Source organism: Callorhinchus milii, unplaced genomic scaffold (genome assembly GCF_018977255.1).
Source record: "Callorhinchus milii isolate IMCB2004 unplaced genomic scaffold, IMCB_Cmil_1.0 Scaffold5, whole genome shotgun sequence".
Taxonomy (NCBI): domain Eukaryota; kingdom Metazoa; phylum Chordata; class Chondrichthyes; order Chimaeriformes; family Callorhinchidae; genus Callorhinchus; species Callorhinchus milii.
This window is the reverse complement of record NW_024704746.1, coordinates 6,576,564-6,595,669: the sequence shown is the minus strand read 5'-3', so window position 1 is coordinate 6,595,669 and position 19,106 is coordinate 6,576,564. Positions and strand designations below refer to the sequence as shown.

The window sequence follows — 19,106 nt, the reverse complement described above, 5'->3', positions numbered from 1 at the left end:
GAGGAGAGGAGGAAATCTGTCAATCATTCCTCTCAAACAAAGATACTCTGGAGAGATCCAAATCATTTCCAATTCAAATGAGCAGCCTAGAACATTTCTCTTGCTGGTTTCTAATAAGCAGCATGTCTGATTGCTGGTCAGACTTATACAATCTTCCACTAACACTGACTCCACCGAGTCACATGTTCTGCTTTCTCATGCGATCTGAATCAGATCACTAGTGGAGAATCGTCATCCTTTCACGTTACATTTGCATTTTTAATCATAAAACTTCTCTTCCACATAAATAATGCTCAAAGCTGTTTTAAGGGATAAGCCAATCCAACAGAATTGGTTTAATGGTATTTGTGCATTTTTATTCACTGCATACTTTATCAGAGCGGAATCTTCACATTGCAATGAATCTCAGAGTAAACCTTAATAATAATCCTTGCATTTGATATAGCGCCTTATCATGTCGCTGAGGTGGCTCAAAACGCTTCACAGAATATATTGTGAAGTGGATTTACTGTATATTTTGTGGGCGAAACGCGGCACTTAATTGCACACCGCAGTGTCCCACAAACAGTCATGGATTGCATGACCAAATTAATATTATTATTTTTTGGGGGGAGGGTTTATTACCCTCAGAACGCGATCTGCCAATCGACTAACGACCAGTACCTACTTACTACTCTGTAAACAGCGGTATGTGAAGGAAACTTGCCTAAGGTTTTGCCCCGCCCGGGAATCAAACCCGGGTCCTCTTGCTTGCGAGGCGAGTGCATTGATCTGAGGGTATGGAAATAGTTAACTGTCCCTCGCTGGGGCTTCCTGCTGTTCAGAGCAGAGGATGCTGCCCTTATCTAGCCAGCGTGGTTGCAGAAATCTCTTTGAAGTTGGTAATACAACAATTGATATTTTAAAAAGCTTTGCATACAGTGGGTAAGATTTCTCAGTCAAGGTGACCAAATGAGGGACCGGCTGGGGAGGGAGTTGCTGAGTAGTATACCTTAAATTCAAAAGATCACAACACAAGTCCGGATGAAAAATATATTTGAACCCATTTAATCTCATCCTTCTGATTAAGCACCTTGCTGTTTCTTAAGTGCCCAATGTCCTGGCATACAACCACTCTTCCTGACGTCCCATTCCAGCAGGTGTCTGTTGTAAAATTGCCTTTCAAAACCCTGAACCCATGCTCTCTTGCCCTGCCCCATTGGCATATCTGAGTATTGTTCTTGGTTTACTTTCTCCCACAGTGAAGGTCAGCGCTGTAACCAGCCTCCAGGGAAATCCAGGCAATGCAGCAAATCTTTGATTGAAACCCCACGCCTGCCCCTTTTAACCAGTAACATCGGGTCCACTAAATAAAATGCCAAGCACGGTTATTTCAAAGACATGAGTAGAACAAGGAGAAAATACTTTCATTACAAGTGCTGATTCTGGCTAAAGATACAGGATGAAAATGCTCAAGCCTGACTGAGGTCACTGAGAGCAAACATTTAAGAACGTCAACAAAAAAAAACAAAGGGAGGAGAGCAGAATTATTTTTACGCAGATAGGGTTATTGAGCCATTGAAGAATCTATCAAATCAATTCAAACAAATGTTTGAAGCAGAATCTATAATGCCTATTAAAATAGTACAGGGCAAGGGCAAAGGTTTATTTCGCCCACAAATCCCACTTTGCAATATATTCCGTGAAGTGCTTTGAGACGTCTTAATGATGTGATAAGGCACTATATCATATGCAAGGATTATTTTTATTATTAATGTGGTGGGACTAAAAGGGTAGTGTTTTCAATGAGCCAGCACAGACAGCGGGCCAAGTGGACTCTTTCTGTGCTGTCAAATTCTGATTCAAATAAAAATCATAGAAATAATAATACAGGGGTCAGCCTTTCAGTTTATCGAGCCTAGGCTGGTGGCAGCACCGGCAATGACACTAGCCATTTTCATATCAATTTCCTGCTCCCTCCCATATCCTTTTACACTGCTCAGTTTCAATTTCTCTCTGTATTCAATTACATTTCAAATTGGTGTAATTAACGAGGAGACAAAATTTATTTTATGCAAATAGCCAGGATTTTTCAGTCTGCGCTGAATATTTTACATTTATTTTGAGCATCAAAAAGATCTGGTGCCTCTGCATTTGCAATGTTAGTCTTTTTCTTAAGCTCTGCCTCTGGCACATTTCCTAAGTGGAGGACATCACAAGAAGAGCTAGTACAGCTCCCGCTACAACACATCATCAATGTACTGAAATAGAGCATCAGCACTGTTACTGATCTCAACTCCAGATTCATAGGCACAAACTGACAATGTGACAAGCTTTTACAGATCTCATAGGGAGATGGTTTGCTCATGTACAGCAAAGCCATTTCTCTTATCAGTTGCTGCTCAATCATTTGTGCTCTAATCTAATTATTTTCCATCGCTTCCCGTATCTTGCCCACCTGATAAGGTCAACTTTTCACCACAGATCCTGTCTTTTTAAAAATTGTACGTGAGGACGGGAAACTGACAAGATCCTGGGGTGGGGGGATGGGATGGGAAAGAACTGCCAGCTCTTTGATAGGAACCTCAGCACCAGTCAATGCCTTATAAAGTAAATACAGTGAATTCAAGGCGCAAGGCAGAGGACTGACCAAGTAAAGAGGGCGGATAGTGGAGTGGGTGTAAACAGGTCAGAGAGGTAGGGAGGGTGTAGGGCACGAAGTGATTTATACACGAGTGTGAGGATCTTGAAATTGATCCTTTCTGCAATTGGGAGCCAGTGGAACCTGGTAAGGACTGGAGGCAGAGTTCTGAAACTTGAACTATGTGAATAGTGGAGCTGGGGAGACCAGTGAGGAGGGCACTGAGAAGTCGAGGCGGGAGGAGACAGAGGAGTGATGAGGGTTTCAGCAGCGTTGAGTGTGAGGTATGGTCAGAAGCTGGCAATGTGGTGGAGGTGGAGGAAGCCATCCTGGTCAGGGGCGGATGTGGGTAGGAAGCTTAAATGGGGATCAAACCTGGCACCCAGTTTACACACAGGTGTGATAAACCTGAAGGAGAGGCCGGGGAGGTTAAGAAGGTCAGAGTTGCAGGAAAGAAGACTGACAGGAACCGAGAAGATGGCTTCCATCTTGCCCAAACTCACACATGAATAATGGTGCCAGCAGCTGAGGACTGTCCTCATTAGAAGGAAAAAAATCTAACACCTTCAGGTTGGGAGGGTTAGAGGGAGACAAGAAAAATGAGTGAAGGAAAAGCTTCTGATAGTTTTATAACTAAGCAACAAAGTTCAGCCCTTGTCCTCTGCAATCTGATGAGTGTTTACCTAACGCTTCCCCAGCTGAATTTGTCTTATTATCCAAGTCGCTAGCCCTCACCATCTGTTCTGTAAAATTCTAGGATTAGATACATATTTTAATTTCTATTAAATGAAATTTTAAGCATTATGTTTTAATGTTCTCTCCCCCCCCCACCACACCCACCCCTGGGAAAATGTGCCAGTCCTGAGTACAACTCCTCTCCTCCACCATGCTTAGTCACCATGAGAGAATGAGAGGAGCCCCAAACTGGCCTACATCACGTCATTTGTTGTTTCTGCCCAGACACGTCATCTGTTCAATCCCACTTCCTAACTCCCGATGGCTGCTAAATTTATCACTTCTCTTTTAACAGATGCGTCAAAAATATTTGTTACATTATCATGAGTACAAGATGACAGGGTGGGAAGAAGGATGGGTGAGGGGATAAAAACCAAGAGCAGGTGGGTAATGTCACATCCACAATGTGACTCTCGTTCTTAGTTCCAGAACAAACAATGAACGCTTTTTATAGCAGTCAGTAACAAGAGCCAGAAAAGCAGTTTATAATGAGATTTGCATCTGTGGGGAATGGCTATAATAGGAGCAAGCGGAAACTTGGTAAAAGGTTCCCAATAGATCCCTGTGAATCACCAGTCTGGCTCCTCACATTCTGGGAGCATCATGGCAATGGACTGCTCAAATAGAGGGAAATGAAAGTTTTGCTGGCTTACATAACCCTGACGTTGAGAAGGAGCAATGATCTCATCTGACAGCTGCTTTTAGAGAAACTGTGTTTTATGGGATCCATCGACTAATTCAAAGTACCGGCATGGGCTTGAGCTGAGTTCGATGTGGCAGCCCACTGGTGCGATCCATTTGTGTGCCAAAGTGGTTCCACTCAACGTGAGGATATGGCTTCCTACCTGCCATTACTGGCTGAGAAAATGCTAGATTGTCCAATTCTCCAAACTGAGGGATTTAATGAGAAGAGGGGAGCTAAGTCAAGCTCCTGCTCAAGTTGCCACTTCACTGTTTTGGTTGGTGCGTTACTCGGGAGCGTGCAATAATAATCATCCTTTCATTTGATATACTGTCTTGTCATCACAATGTCTCAAAGCTCTTCACAAGTAACTTCCTCATCACTCCATCCACATTACCCACCGAACATGGCGACGGATCATTATCTGCCATGAAAATGATGGCGCTCACTAACACTGAATACAATTTAGTACTTCTAAATACAATTATAATCATTCTTCCACACATTTTAGTTGTTGGTCAGTGTTCTGCAGAAAATATATGGGGGAAACAGGATTTTGTGAACACCCTGTAGATTGATCTGCTATCTGGTCTCTAACTGATTCTGCATATCAGAAGGTGGGCATAAGGAGCCCAACGCAATGGGGGAAGCACTTGTCTCAATGCCAGGTCCCAACACTCCACTGAGCCACATCCCTCTGTACTGTCCCTCTGCTTTCAGTCCTATCACCAGTGGCCTTAATTGGCACGTTTAGAAAATATAGTGCTTTGGTTGTACAAAATACTCAATAGACAAAATATCATCTAAAGGAAGATATAAAATTAAAATTGGCACTATTTTCACAAGAACAGACAGTTCCGAGGAGCTCTAACAGATTGCATTCAAAATGATAAATTACTGGAATTTCTATGAATTTATAAACACTTGGACCTGCTATCAACAACTGCAACTGGCATTTATATAGTGCCCTTCACATGGGGTAGGACTCAAGAATGCTTAGAACTTAAATGTTTTATTTATATACAGGCTATGAACAAATCTTAAAAATGAAACTTGAGGGTCTGAAGCTCAATTGGGGAGAATTTTTTCTTGTGCAATTTTAAAGCCTCCGGAATTTAGGAAATTATTAAATTCATCCCTCATTTTGAATCCAGTTTTCCTCAAGTTCTTTCAAGGTTGAGATTGAATTTAACATTTGACAACATTATTGGATGCTATAAAATGCTAGAAAAAGAGTATATCTAGAGCCAGGTGGAATTTCTCCCCTATAGTAAGAATAATCCATGCATTTGATATAATGCTTTTCATGTCATTGAAACTTCACATTCTCAAAGTGCTTCACAGAATATACTGTAAATTATACTGTGAATTGATATTCTATTTTGTGGGCAAATCGTGGCAGCCAAGTGCGCACAACAGTGACCCACAAACTGTTGTGGATTGAGTGATCTAATTATTGTCATTTTTTTATTTTGGAGGGATTATTACCCTTGAAAAGCAATATGCCAATTAAGTAACAACCAAGTTCCTTCTTACTGCAAGGTTAACAGAGGGGTGAGAAGTAAGGACACTTCCCTAAGATTTTGCCCGGCCCGGGTATTAAATCCATGTCCTCTCTCTTGCGAGACAAGTCTCTAACCAATACATTATAGGACTCCACACCCTGTACTCCAATAGTAATGGAAAGATTGAACCCTGCCGGGAACCAGAACTGATCACAGGAACTTTGCTGCATCACAGGTCAGTCAGTGTGCGACACATCACGGTATCACCACATTTTACACTGCATTGCCTGAGTTACCACACACGGTTCCAATCCCACCAGGGTACCCATGTAACATTGCCTCAGAAAGAAAAGAGGAGCCTCGCTTCCGGTCACATTAATGATATAACAGTACCTCAAAGCAGAAGTCTTGCCCCAGGATGCTGCTGTGCAAGGGCTTGACAAAGACATTTTGGTCCATGGCCAATTCCAAGGCCTCCACTGCACTGCCAGGACTCAGCAGGGACTCATGTGACCGCGATTCTTTCAACTTTGGTAAAGCACGGGTTCTGCAAACAACAGAGATGAATACATGATAAAGTGCATCAGCTGGAGAAAAAAGATAAAAAAAACAGCTTGTACAACACAAAGAGAAATTAGTCCAAGCATTCATCGAAACATGGATCAGATCTTCAGCCTCGTTTCTTTCCTCACACATTCTCTCTGTCTCACTCTCTGAACACCACCATCATTCCTTCTAAGTGAAGCAGTTAAGCTCCCGGAGAGGTTACCCTTTGCCACTCTGTGACCACCAATAAGTCGGATGTGCCCGATTCATGTTTTTTTTGTCAAATGTCAGTAGCTTTGCTCAATTAGATAAAACAAATACCACTTCATAAAAAAATTGAAAGGGAGACAATAGAGAGTATTTAAACATTTTTCTCCAAACCGTCAACCTCATCCCAAAGACATTTCGAAGATGTTATAAGTTGCTACATCAAATGCAAGGATTATTATTATTACTATTTCAGTTAGGGAAGCAGTAGACAGGCTACAATTATACAATTCAATTTACTTTTATATTGTGCCTTTCGTGTCGAGAGAAAGTCTCAAAGCGCTTCACATTTGACTGGGCATCTGAGCTGGGGNTGGGGGGGAAGATAACGGAAAGCTCAGTTGACAAGATAGGTCTTAAAAGTTGTAGAAAAACTCTGTGAAAATGGCAGTGCCTGTGTATGCACATGCATGGATATGGAATGTGTGTTTGTGTGCGCGTGCGCACATGTCTGAGTGTGCATGTCTGTCAAATGGTGAGAGGATTGAGCTTGGCTCTGATGGTCTCCCGTAGCTATCTCAGCTACTGACTTATAGATTTTGCTGAATTGGGTGTATGTGTGGGAGGGGAACAAGCAACAAGAACAGCTCAGACGGTGCAGGGGGTGAATCCGCTCCGGGTACACAGCAGTGCCCATCGTTAACTGCTCTCTGCAGCCCTCAAAGGATTTGAAGACTCCAGATTTCACTGTGCTCTGTGAAATATGTTACACGTAAATCCTCACCATTGTGAGGAAATTAACGGCAGAGCGCACTAAGAGTATCTTGCGCGAGAAAGCTTTGAAACCGATTTGTTCCATGGAAGAGTGTGGTGGGGGGGGTTAGCCTTTAAAGAGCACTGTATTTCTCTGCATGGAACATAGACAATTCTACAATCAGTATTCTTCAATAAAGGACTGTAGATTCACAAGAACATACAATCCTAACTAGGGAACGTTCTCTTCAAACCTATTAAGTCATTCACAAAATATATATTCCTGACAGAATTGCTGTGAAAAGTGGCTGAATTTAATTAAAAAAACAGGAATTGGAAAGCATTGTACTTGTGCAGCCAGAGCTGCCCAAGCCAGCACGGCTTTCGCTCACATAGCTGGGGATATGTCTTCACGGCTCATTGAGACTACCTGGCTGGTCAACCATCAACATTGCTTCGAATCACCTGCCAGTTGTCGTGGAGTCCCCTCGCAGAATGGTTCGTGCGATCGCGTTGCAAGCGAGAGGGCCTGGGTTCGATTCCCGGGCTGGACGAAACCTTAGATAAGTTTCCTTACTCCAGATGCCTCTGTTTTTCTAGCAGTAAGTAGGAACCCGGCTGTTAGTCGATTGTTTGTAGATCGTTTTCCGGTAATAATCCCTCAAAAAAAATGTGGTCACTCAATCCACGACTGTTTGTGGGACAATGCTGTCAATCCACTTTACAATATATTCTGTGAAGTGGTTTGAGACATCGCAACGATGTCATAAGGCGCTATAACAAAAGCAACAATTATTATCATAGTTGCATCTCCGCTGAACATGTTCAACCCTGGAGAAGAGTCACTGTCCTCTCTCCCTTTGTCCCCACCTCCCTCTCACCTGCCCACTCTTGGACAGAATAAAGGGTTGAGTGAATTCACAAGGATTCAAACCCAGAATCTTTCAGACCCAAGTCCAATGTCAGTTGACTGGGCTATCCAAGGCTATTACCCTAAACAATATCCAATAGACTGCGCTAAAAGTTGTTCAATAGGAGCAGTGGTACATGGATCCACGTCCTTGTAAAATACAAACAACATGAACACCACTGTGAACTTCAGGATTGGTGGCTCAGTCCCAAACCCAAAGTATTCGCCTGTCACAGAAATAACTGGATGGGGAGGGAGTCTGTTGCTCTAACCTCCTGGCAATCTGCCAAAGAGCACCTCCCTGGACAGACTCTTGGCCACATTGTTTGGACAATGTATACACAGACAGAGTATACAAACTAAAATGTGTGCAGACCAAGAAAATGATTTGATTTCTGAAACATTACTTCCATTTTAGGGAGGAGTTTATATAAAACAGTTCATAGGCTATCCTTTGCACTCATGTCCATTCAACAACAAGAATTATCCTTGCATTTTGATGAGGTGCCTTAAAGTGCTTCACAGTGAAGTGTAGTGACTGTAAACGTAGGTATGAATTCACGGCTAAATTTGCACATAGCAATGTCTTACAGTCAGCCATGATTTAAATGAAGAGTTTTTGATCTACTGGCCAGGACACTGGGAGAAATTCCATTCTTTCTCATCAAGGCTTTCGTCAACTCCCACCTTGATTATTCCAATTCCATCCTTGCCAGTCTCCCCAGTTCCACTTTTCACAAAATCCAACTCATTGAAAACTCTGTTGCCCTTATCCTCACATGCACCAAACTCCGTGCCCCCATCACCCCAATCCTTATTAGGCTCCACTGGCTCCATTTCACAGAACAGATCAGTTTCGTTTACAAATTACTTTATCTCCCAGGTAACTCCATACTTCTCCAACCTGCTAAATCCTCACTCCACTACCTGCTGCCACTGCTCAGCGGGTCCTGTTTATCCCTTGTGCCCTCCGGTCCAGCATTGGAGGCCGTACCTTGAGCCATGATGCCCCGAAACTATGGAACGCTCTTCCTCAACCATTGTGCATTGCCTCCTTCTTCCCCATCTTCAAATCACACCTGCAGACTTTCCTCTTCGACTGTGCCTTCAGTTATCACTCCACTCTTCCCAGCTCTGTATTAAACTGCACCACTGTTAAACTCTCCAAAACACTATCCTGTGTGAAGGGTGCCATATAAATGCAAGCTTTTGTTTTAGTTGTAGTGCCATAGGATCTTTAACGTCCGTCTGAACAAGCAGACGGCACATTGCTTTAACGTCTTATCCAAAGGATGACACCTCTGACAGTGCGGCGCTATTCATTTCCTGAAGCTAGATCTTCTGCTGGTAGATTCACGTCTCCTCCACTTCTATCCCACCCCTTTACTCCACCCACACCCCTCCCACCCCACCTCCTTCTCCCTCACAAATCATCTCATGAAGAGTTCCCACGATTTAATGGATTTGAGATGGAGGGAAGAGTAAAACAAACTAAAAAGCAATGAAGCCACATTGTTCACAGATCGCCAAGTCTCAGATTTGCGTGTGGAGCACACCATCTGTTCCACCATTGGTGGCCATGCCTTCAGCCACAATGCCCCGAAACTCTGGAACACTCTCACTCAATCCCTCCGCCTTGCCCCATCCTTACCTTCTTCAGATCACACCTAAAGTCCTCCCCCCACTCCCCAGCTTGGCATCGTGCACGAGGGCCACTAAATAAATGCAAGTTGCTGTTTACAGGCTGGACACAAGGAGGCAGAAGAAAATCAATGTACAGCAATTATTTTATAACCCTCAGTTGATGCCAGAACAGCAGAAGATTGCTTCAAAATTTTCTAAGACAAGCAGGTATGGTATTTGCCCGAGACTGTTTAAACAGGTTAACCAGACACTGTACTTACATTAGGCAGCTTCGCAGCCATGTAACCGAGCAACCCCAGATCATGGCCCCAGCGTCCTGGAGGAGGAGGTGAGGGCACCTCTTCTCCTTTTCCAATAACAAGGCCAATTCTTCCTCCAGGTTTCAAATCAGGAACAGGCTGTGTTGCTCTTCGGTGCTTCTAGTTTACATGTCTTTTGACGGTCACACAAGACCCTTAGCACTTATAGCAATATAGAACCTTCTACCTTAAAAGAACAGTAGCAGACCTCTGGCCAGTCAATTTTAATCACTTTGCTCCTCACCACATATTGTGGGATTTCGTTCTCAGACACACCACCTTCTCTCAATCACAGCCCAGGTCAGGCTCCAGCTACTGCTGTTTCGGCAGCCACACAGTCTGCAAACTTTCTCCAGATTCCATGACAGCAGATCAGTTACAGATTGCGTCCGGCCACGCAAGGAGAGCAGGGTGATTCCTTTCACTTTTAGACGATAACAGGTGCAAACTGTCCCAAAGCAAGGCCAGGGCCAGGCTGATCCTCACCACGTTGTGTTGATCACACATCCAGCCCAGGCCACTGCTCTGCCCCTTGTCCCACTCACAGCCCAGTTGCCTTAAGTTGGTCCCAAACCCTGGCCTGGGACAGTACAAGCTCTTCCCAAACGCCGGCAGAAAGAAGCCACTTGTCTTGATCTCCTCTAAAGCACAGGTCAACCGGTTCCCGTTTCTCTGCGACACAAAATGCCAGCAAATAGACTCTCTCCACTTGCTTCCACACGCAGGGGGCTGCAGGTTCCTTGCTCTGCACTGCAATACACTCCGATAAACAGTGGGAACAGGTTGCTCCGAAAAGGAAGAAAATAATTTCCGGACAACCGCAAGACTCCAGCTCTTCAGTTGCACTAACGTAGGCCTGATGCACAGTGTTTTGTCCCACCTGGGGCTGTTGCCATGGTAATACACCCATAAGCAGATTAAGTGTGTGAAAGCAGCAGCGAGAGCCAGTCAGTCACTCGCAGGCTCCCTCTTCACTGCAGCAGTCTTCCAGCCGCGTACCGCTCACATCACAGCAATGAAAAGCAATGTGACCCTCAAGAAGAACAAAGCTAATCTCACCTCGAGAGGGACTGACTGTCCATCACATGACCTCTACGCTGTCTCCTGGCACACTGCAAGCTGAGCAGTCAGCGCGAATGGAGTGGCCCACTGCGTAAAAAAGCTCTCCTACGGATGCTTTGTATCTGGATTCTGTCCAAGTCATAACTGTAGCCACAGGAATTAAATATAGAATGATGGACGGTCTGGAGTGCTTTACAAAAAGTCGATGGCACTTAGAGCCGGACGCAAGCAACCGCACGTACGGAGTACATACCACCCAACACACATTTTGTCAATTCGTCCCCTCAGTCGTTTAAAATCCTATCTGTGGAGCTGCTCTCTTTCTCTCCTCCCCTGTAAAATAATGGCTGGCATTGCAGAGGACGAGAGGACGACACAGGTAGGGAGGCAGCCTGCAATTAGCCACCACACCAGCTGGGAGGATGAGTGACGAAAATGACAGGAAAGTGTTAGACGTACAAAAGAGAAGCTAATTAGAGCACAGGGCGACAGAGCAGTGGATAATAGCAGCGTGCTGGCGTCTGCTCTAGGCTGTTTAAAGGTAGGAATGCAACACAGCACAGCTTTCATTCACTATTTAGTATTTATCTCCACTCCTTTATCTTTTGTACAAAGATATCGTGCGACACAATGTGCATTCCACAATATGGATTTCTATAACAAGTCAAACAAACATGATGAGAATTTGATTATATGAGAAAGGACCGCTTATTGACAAAAATCCAAGTTTTCTTGGGCTCTGCTACATGGTGTATGAGGGGAAATCGTTTTATAAAGTCAAATAGAATCCAGATATATGGGAGAAACCTTCAACAAGAACAACAACTTGCATTTATATAGCACCCCTCAAGCAGGGTAGTGTCCCAGAGTACTTGATAGTGGTGGAGCACGATGCCGAGCCGAAGGAAGATAACCGTAAACACGGTCGAAGAGGAAGGTCTTCAATTTTTTTGAGTCGAGTTGAGGTGGTGGGGTGGGTGGAGAAAGAGGGAAAGAGAAATTTAGCTCAGCTCCTGTTTGCTACCTCGTGACCCTAGTGAAAATGGAGTCATGGAGACTTTGAACGAGGAGACGAGAGCATCAGGCTGGGCTGTGAGACGCCTCTCACGGTTGAATAGGCTGTCGACATTCACTCTCTGAGCTCACGTGAAGCCTGGACACTTGGGTTTGGTCCTGGAGATCAGCCAACGCCCGTGGAGCCAGTGCCCAACATGTACCACAGCCCTTGGGAGAGTGACAACAGCAGCAATATCTTGCTAGCACCATTGGGTGGAAGGAGGAGTGGAGCTACAATTAATCCCTGTGAAGTCTGGTCTGGATAAAAAATATTAACTGGCTTCAAGCAACAGAGGTGGCAATATAACATTTATACAGCGCTCCTCACACAGGGAAGTGTCTCAGACGCTGAGCCAGTGGGGTGTGAGGAGGGGAAGGGTTAAACATAAAGTACTGAGAGTCATTTGCATACATCTATTCCTCTGTGAGAAGCCAGCATTTCCTAACCACTTCTGTTGCTTGAAGCCAGTTTCTTTTTTTATCCAGACCTTACTGCAGAGAGAAAGGGGAAGCAAACACCAGGGAGGCCCATCAACAACAAACAACAAAATTACATTTGTAGAGCGCCTTTCACGTCGGGAGAACGTCCCGAGGCTCTGATCCCATCAGCTGAGGCCAGGGACTGTGGGGAGTGAGCACCATCAGCCAGAGAGATGCGGGGAGAGGGATAAATATGGAAGTGGTGGTGCTGAGTTGAGGCAGGAAAATTTGAGAGGAACGAGTCAGCCAAAGTCTCTGGAGGCAGAATTCTACAGCAAATCAAATAGACTGAGCTTCCTATGCCACTCACTTATTCTTTGGAGTTACAACATGCAGTTTGGCGATGTAGTGATGGAGCGAGCATAGGAATACAGCAAAACAAGTACAGGAGGAAGATGTTCAACCCATTGAACAGTTCAATTTGAGTCTGATTGTGACAGATTCTCTAATCCCAATCTTCTACTGACAAGCAATCATTCCTGAGCCTTCTGGGGTGCTTTTCCACAATGGAAAGGTAGGATAAACAAACACTGCCATCTTATCTGCTACCAGGCAAGGTACCCAGTTTCCAATAAACAAAGCCAGGTCTTCGCTGATTTAAAGGAACTGGCCTTACCTGCATTACAAGTCGAGACTTGATAGAGATCGTGCAGGTAGAAAGAGAGACTCTGCTTTGTAATCAGTCTATCAAGAAACTTTTCATTCACTCCAGGTAATCCTAGCAATTTTTTTTATCACTGCCAAAAATAGGGTACATGGGCCTTGTCTTAATAACCCCCGAGGCACTGTCTGTCTGGCAAGCTTTCCCCCTGCTTGTCCAGCTAGGACCACCCCATCCGTTAGGGCTGTGGTTTGCAGGGCTAACAGGAGCTGAGGGGAAAGAGTCCTTGCCCAACACTTCCTGTTGCAGCACCTTGTAGCACCAAGCCCTGAGGCACAGGACACTCACTCCTCACAGCTCCATGTGCTGGAGCACTAACACACCACTATATTTGTAATAAGGCATTACTACACACAACGTTCTATTGGAAAAGAGAAGACAGTTTCTGTCTCCTGGCCAATAATCCCCCAAATAAAATATGCTCACTCACTCCATGGCTGTTTGTGGGACATTGTGCACAACTGGCTACCACATTTTACAGTATAGCCTACGAAGCGCTATGAGATGTCTTGTTGACGTGATAAGGTGCTATATCAAATGCAAGGATGATGATTCTATTATTGTTTCTGGGGCTCCTCACCACCCTTCCTATATCAAGTGCCCCGAGATGTCATTTCGGTTGAAGGGCGCTATATAAATGCAAGTTACTGTTGTTGAATTACAACACACATCAAACGTACTAAGATATCAGGTGCTGAGCTTCCCTTGATAAATCTACAGCGAGTCCATCCCCCGCCCTACTCTTGTCACTAACACACTGACCACGTGGCACCTATCAATCCCCACAGTGACCAGAAACCACCCACAGCCCAACAAATGCACCTCATAAACGTCCCCACAAACACGATAAAATATATACCCTTAAGTGGTTTCAAGGCTTTAATCTTTTCTCAGAGTCGAAATGAATGGGGTAAATCTATCGACCTTCATTCCAGCTGTTTGTGTTGTCCTCTGAGCTCGGCAATGCCTGATAATGACTCTCAGGTATTCATTATCCCATATATAAACACTTCAATCACAGGGGCTGCTGGGGCTTCACCTCCACTACAAAACATCAGGATGGTCTTTCCTCAATGCAGGGGCTAAGCAACTGTCCATTAACTTGCAGTCCTTTCGCCCAAACAAAGTGCAGTGCACTGATTAAATCCACTGATTACGGATTCCAGAATCTCTTCCTGCTCACGATGCTAGCGGACAATAAACAGCGATCAGCATACACTCGCAGACTCTAATCTTTGTAATAAGGGATTACTGCAAGCAGCGCTGGTGGAGCCCAGCTCTGCGCTTCATTACTTCCAAGACCTCGACAGAAGCCTGACCACTAAGATAGATTCTGGATAGTTTTTACAGCAGCAATTTCGCCCACAAAATATACAGTCAATTCACTTTGCAATATATTCTGTGAAGCGCTTTGAGACATCTCAAAGATGTGATACGGCGCTGAATCAAATGCAAAGCTTATTATTATTAATAATTGAATCAAGCCCACAAAATACGCAGTCAATCCACTTTACAGTCAATCCACTGTGAAGCTGGCAGTGAGTGTTGTAACACATCAGTCTCAACGATGTGATAAGGCGCCATACCAAATGCAAGTATATTTCAACCCTATACCCTGGTGCCCAATATATAAACTTGCATCCGTACATTGCGTAGCAAAGACAGCAAATCACTTTAACATGAAACGGACCATTTCTCAAAAGGACTTGTTCTGAAAAGCTAACTTTTAAGCAGAATTAGCCAATATCAAGCACAAAAACGGCAGCCTGCCTGAAAGTTTAGACAAATTCAAACCGCTTCCATAGAGATCGCAAGTCAGGAGTTTTAGATCAATTGCTTAACACAGTAAATGCTCCAAACAGCAGGGCATTCCAACACATTCATTCATCCTATAGAGAAGGAAGTTCCCCACGAGCAGAATGCTTCAAATGCTCACTGTGTAGGAGGAATGAAGTAAGTAATTGCACCTTAACCCCTGAAACTAAGACACCAACGAACAAACATTGCTGATCACTCTGTCTCCAGCAACACTCCATAAACACCCTGAAGAGAACACGGCCTTTCTAAGCTTCTCAGATATTGTACAGAAAGGGGAAAATTATACTAGACATAACGGTTTGTAATAAGTTTTCTTTTTCATTAAAATAGCATTGTGCGTGGCCTCTCTCGTGCGATCTCTGTGATATCCTGTGGCTGCCTGCCAAACAAGGGAGTGCAATGTCAAATCAAGTCAAGATTCAGTGACTTTTTTCATTACGGAGTCTACTCAAGCTTTCATGCTTTGACAAAATGCTGGGTTCTCCTGCAAACGGCATTTCCGAAGCACAAAGCTGATCTGATCTCACACCCGACTGCACATAGAACGCTGACCAGCTAGAGTACCTGTACTGCAGAGAGCTGGCAAAGTAGGTGACACGACCTCGTTTCACAATAAACATTGGCGCCATAGTAAACATTCCTCCGTGCAGATCTGCAAACACACCATCCAAAGGAACTTAAACTGACACCAACACAGAGAGAATCAGCCAAGGGTTTATCTTGGCTTTCCTCTAATACCTTAAACCTACTTTCCCCAAATCGCTAGGATTTCCATGTACTCCTTCAGCTTCTGAGAGGACGCTTTAATTACGAGCTCAGTCCATGGTCCAGATGTCCAGAGCAGCTCCCGTCAACCAACTGTAGTGCCTGCCAGCTCACAGCTCAGAGAAACTTTCCTGCAGGTGACCCATATCACCAGGAAGAGGATAGCAACTGCAATTTATAAACTATAATAAGTAACCCTGTAATCTACTGCACTATGCAAGCAAATAGCACAGGCAATGACCAGCTTGGTAAAACCCTGCTAGCTGCTTCCTTGTAACACTGACCAGTCACCTGATGCTCTATCAATGGGACGCCTTGATCACAAGGCGGGTTGTAAGCATCCTCCCACTCGTTCAGGAGAGGAGTGAGGGAGCAATGTTACATTCAATCTTTAAGCATTGCTTAATACAGCATAATACAGCAGCTGGCTCCGAGAACGCTGCAAGTCTCCAGCATCACCTTAGGGTCAGACTGACGTTAATGAAGTGTGAGTGAAGCTCTTGAGGGGGTTTCGGGAAGGTCGTGTGGACGTCCCGACTGAGCCGCAGCCTCGTTCATGCACTCCCAGCTCCCTGTTTCCCTCGGGCAATATCTTCCTTTGTATTGTAAAGTCACAACAGCAGAATGCCTTGCAAACAGATTTCATTGCTGGTTTGTGAGAGCCAAGCCTGTAATAACCGCTAAAACAAAATAAGATTGTCATTCTAAAAGGGCTCCTTACATTTTCTGTCTCCTTTAATTCATGCTCCATTGAATCAGTATGAAACATACCATTCCCCGCATCAGCCAGTCTGGCTTCTGCATGCGATTGCTAAATTCCAGGCAGTTTGGTACTGCTGTGCCGAGACTCACAAAGAAATGGATGAGAACTGCACATAGACCTCTACCGCCAGCAGAGAGGCCAGAGTTTTATCCAGTCTCATAGCTTCACTCGTGGATGTGGAACGATTTCCCACAAGTGACCATTGGAGCCAAGTCAATGCAGCATTTTAAAAGGAAATGACTTAAACATTTGAGAATGAAAATATAATAACTTCCGATCCTTGCATTTGATACAGTGCCTGTCGGGTTGAAATGTCTCAAAGTCATTTACAGGGTAATTGCTGTCCAGTAACTATGTTTGAGGACAAATGCACAGCAACATTCCACAAACAGCTAAGAAGCGAATGATCAATTTATCCAGGGGCAAGGACACCGGGAGAAATTCCCTTCCCTAACTGAATAGTGCCTTTAATATTCACTTGAACAGGCAGACAGGACCCCGGGTTATCTTCTTACCCAAAGAATGGTACTTGCAACAATGCAAAGCTCCTCACTACCACAGAATAATGTCAGCCTAGATTATGAGTTCAAAGTCCTGATGTGGAGCTTGAGCCCACAACTTTCTAACTCAAGAGGCAGAAGTTCTACTAACTGAGCCAGATTGACACTTGATAAAATGTTAAAGATTGCAGGGAAAAAACATGAAAATGAGTCAATAGCTCAAGCTGGGAGCGAGCACAGGACCAACAAAATGGGTGGAGTGGCCTCTTTTGGTGTTATTATACTGAGAAATGGTTTGACCAATTGAGCCATCAGGGGAATGAAGCAGTGTTGTTCAAAGGGAATTTTCATAACAGTAAACACGTATTAAAGAGATATTTGCCCACTAACTGAAGACTCAGTCTTTGTTCCTGTGAGCTGTGATACGGAATCTGAGGATAGAGCTCGCTCCTCACGAGCCGCCAGCAGGGAGTGGATTTTTAACAGTGTTTTCCCCCATTCACGTGAGCGCTCGGGTGAAATGTCATGGCTGGAGAAACTCTGGACAAAATGCCTGCTCCCAACCTAGCCCCGAGCAGCAGCATTAAAGTAGGCAGCAGATAAACAACAAAGACTAAAAGTCACTGGAAAACGTACGGATAGCTTCTGTTACAATCTCTTACACAAGCTGACAACGACTCCATCTGCTTACTAGTCTTACAGAAACATCTTAAGGATTGTTCTCCTTATAGCAGAGAGGGTTAAGGGGAGATATAATAGAGGTGTTCAAAATATGAGGGGCTTTGATAGAGTAAATAAGGAGAAATTGTTTCCAGTGGTGGATAGGGCAGTAACCAGAGAGCTCAGATTTAAGATAATTGGCAAAAGAACCAGAAGAAAGACAAGGAGAAATGTTTTTACTCAGTGAGTTATTACGATCTGGAATGCACTGCCTGAAAGCGTGGTGAATGGAGATTCAATATATAACTTTCAAAAGGGATTTGGATATATATTTCAAAATAAAAAAAATGCAAGGCTATGGGGAAAGAGCAGGAAAGAGATGGGCCGAATAGCCTCCTTATGCGCTGTAGGATTCTATGACGAAGCAAATCCGCATAATTTACTTCAAAAGCCTTTGAACAGTTATGTTGTCTAATCTTACTTGCACATTAGAGACTCCTTAAGTACACAGAGAAGATTGGATGTCCCAGAGCTTACTAAAATCAAACACTGGATGTTGCAGTAGATCAAGCCTGCTGTAATTTGTCCAGTGGACAATGCGAGGGGCAATCCGCGTGCATGGTTTAATGAGAATATTTAATTAAATATTCTGTTCACCGAGGTGTGCGATATTGGTGAATATTGGTGATATTGTGCAAATTTGGCTGGTCAGTTGATACTCATCTCTGGGGTGGGGGGCGGGGGAGGCTCAGAGGGAGTAAAAATCACTGTTGGTCCTTTTGCCGAGGAGCTGAATTTCACCCACTACCACAGTCATCAAGATTGCCAGGTTGCAGTTAATATAAGGTTTCTTCTTCTATCCTGTTCTATCAAACCCCTTCAGATCAGGCATACTCACCCGTTAAAGTGCTCTCTATTCTCTCCCAATAATGGACAATAACCCAAAGAGATGATCCCTGATAAACTACACTTACACTAACTGTTCCAAGTCACAGCCCAGGGGGACATGCCTAGAACCCAAAAGCAACGTTTTTGTGTTTCCCTTCCAGAAACATAACATGTATAGGTTTTGGAGGGAGCGGGTGGGCCAGATAAAATAGGGATGGGGGGATGAAATCAGCCCACGTGGCTGCCAGTTAGACAGCCCTGATCTATATGATCACACTCACATATTCTAGATTCAGCATCAATACTGCCGGGTGGGCTCAATACATTCCCAATGCCAGCATCGAGACAATTAGAAACGTAATTACCAACCCATATGATACCCGCGAACTGCCATCTTTTCTTATCTAGAGTGTAGTGTTCAATTCTACATCCAACAACAAAATTACATTTATGGAGCGCCTTTCACGTCGGGGGGACGTCCCAAAGGGCTGAATATCCATCACAAGGTGTGGTACAAAGAGAAGAATGATATTATAAACAGCCCTTTCTCAT

The 19,106-nt window shown here is 44.3% G+C and overlaps 1 protein-coding gene across 6 annotated transcripts in view; it reads right to left on the bottom strand.

Moving 5' to 3' along the window:
• Positions 1-19,106, bottom strand: part of rasal2 (RAS protein activator like 2) — a 215,502-nt gene that overhangs the window by 34,491 nt on the left and 161,905 nt on the right. For 4 of the 6 annotated variants that reach the window (XM_007902998.2, XM_007902995.2, XM_007902996.2 and 1 more), the window contains one exon: positions 5,936-6,089. In XM_007902998.2, coding sequence (XP_007901189.1) covers positions 5,936-6,089 — 154 coding nt within the window. Of the gene's footprint in view, positions 1-5,935; positions 6,090-9,862; positions 9,939-15,727; positions 15,858-19,106 lie in introns of those variants that run through there. The other 2 variants (XM_007903000.2, XM_007903001.2) reach the window with 2 other exon arrangements.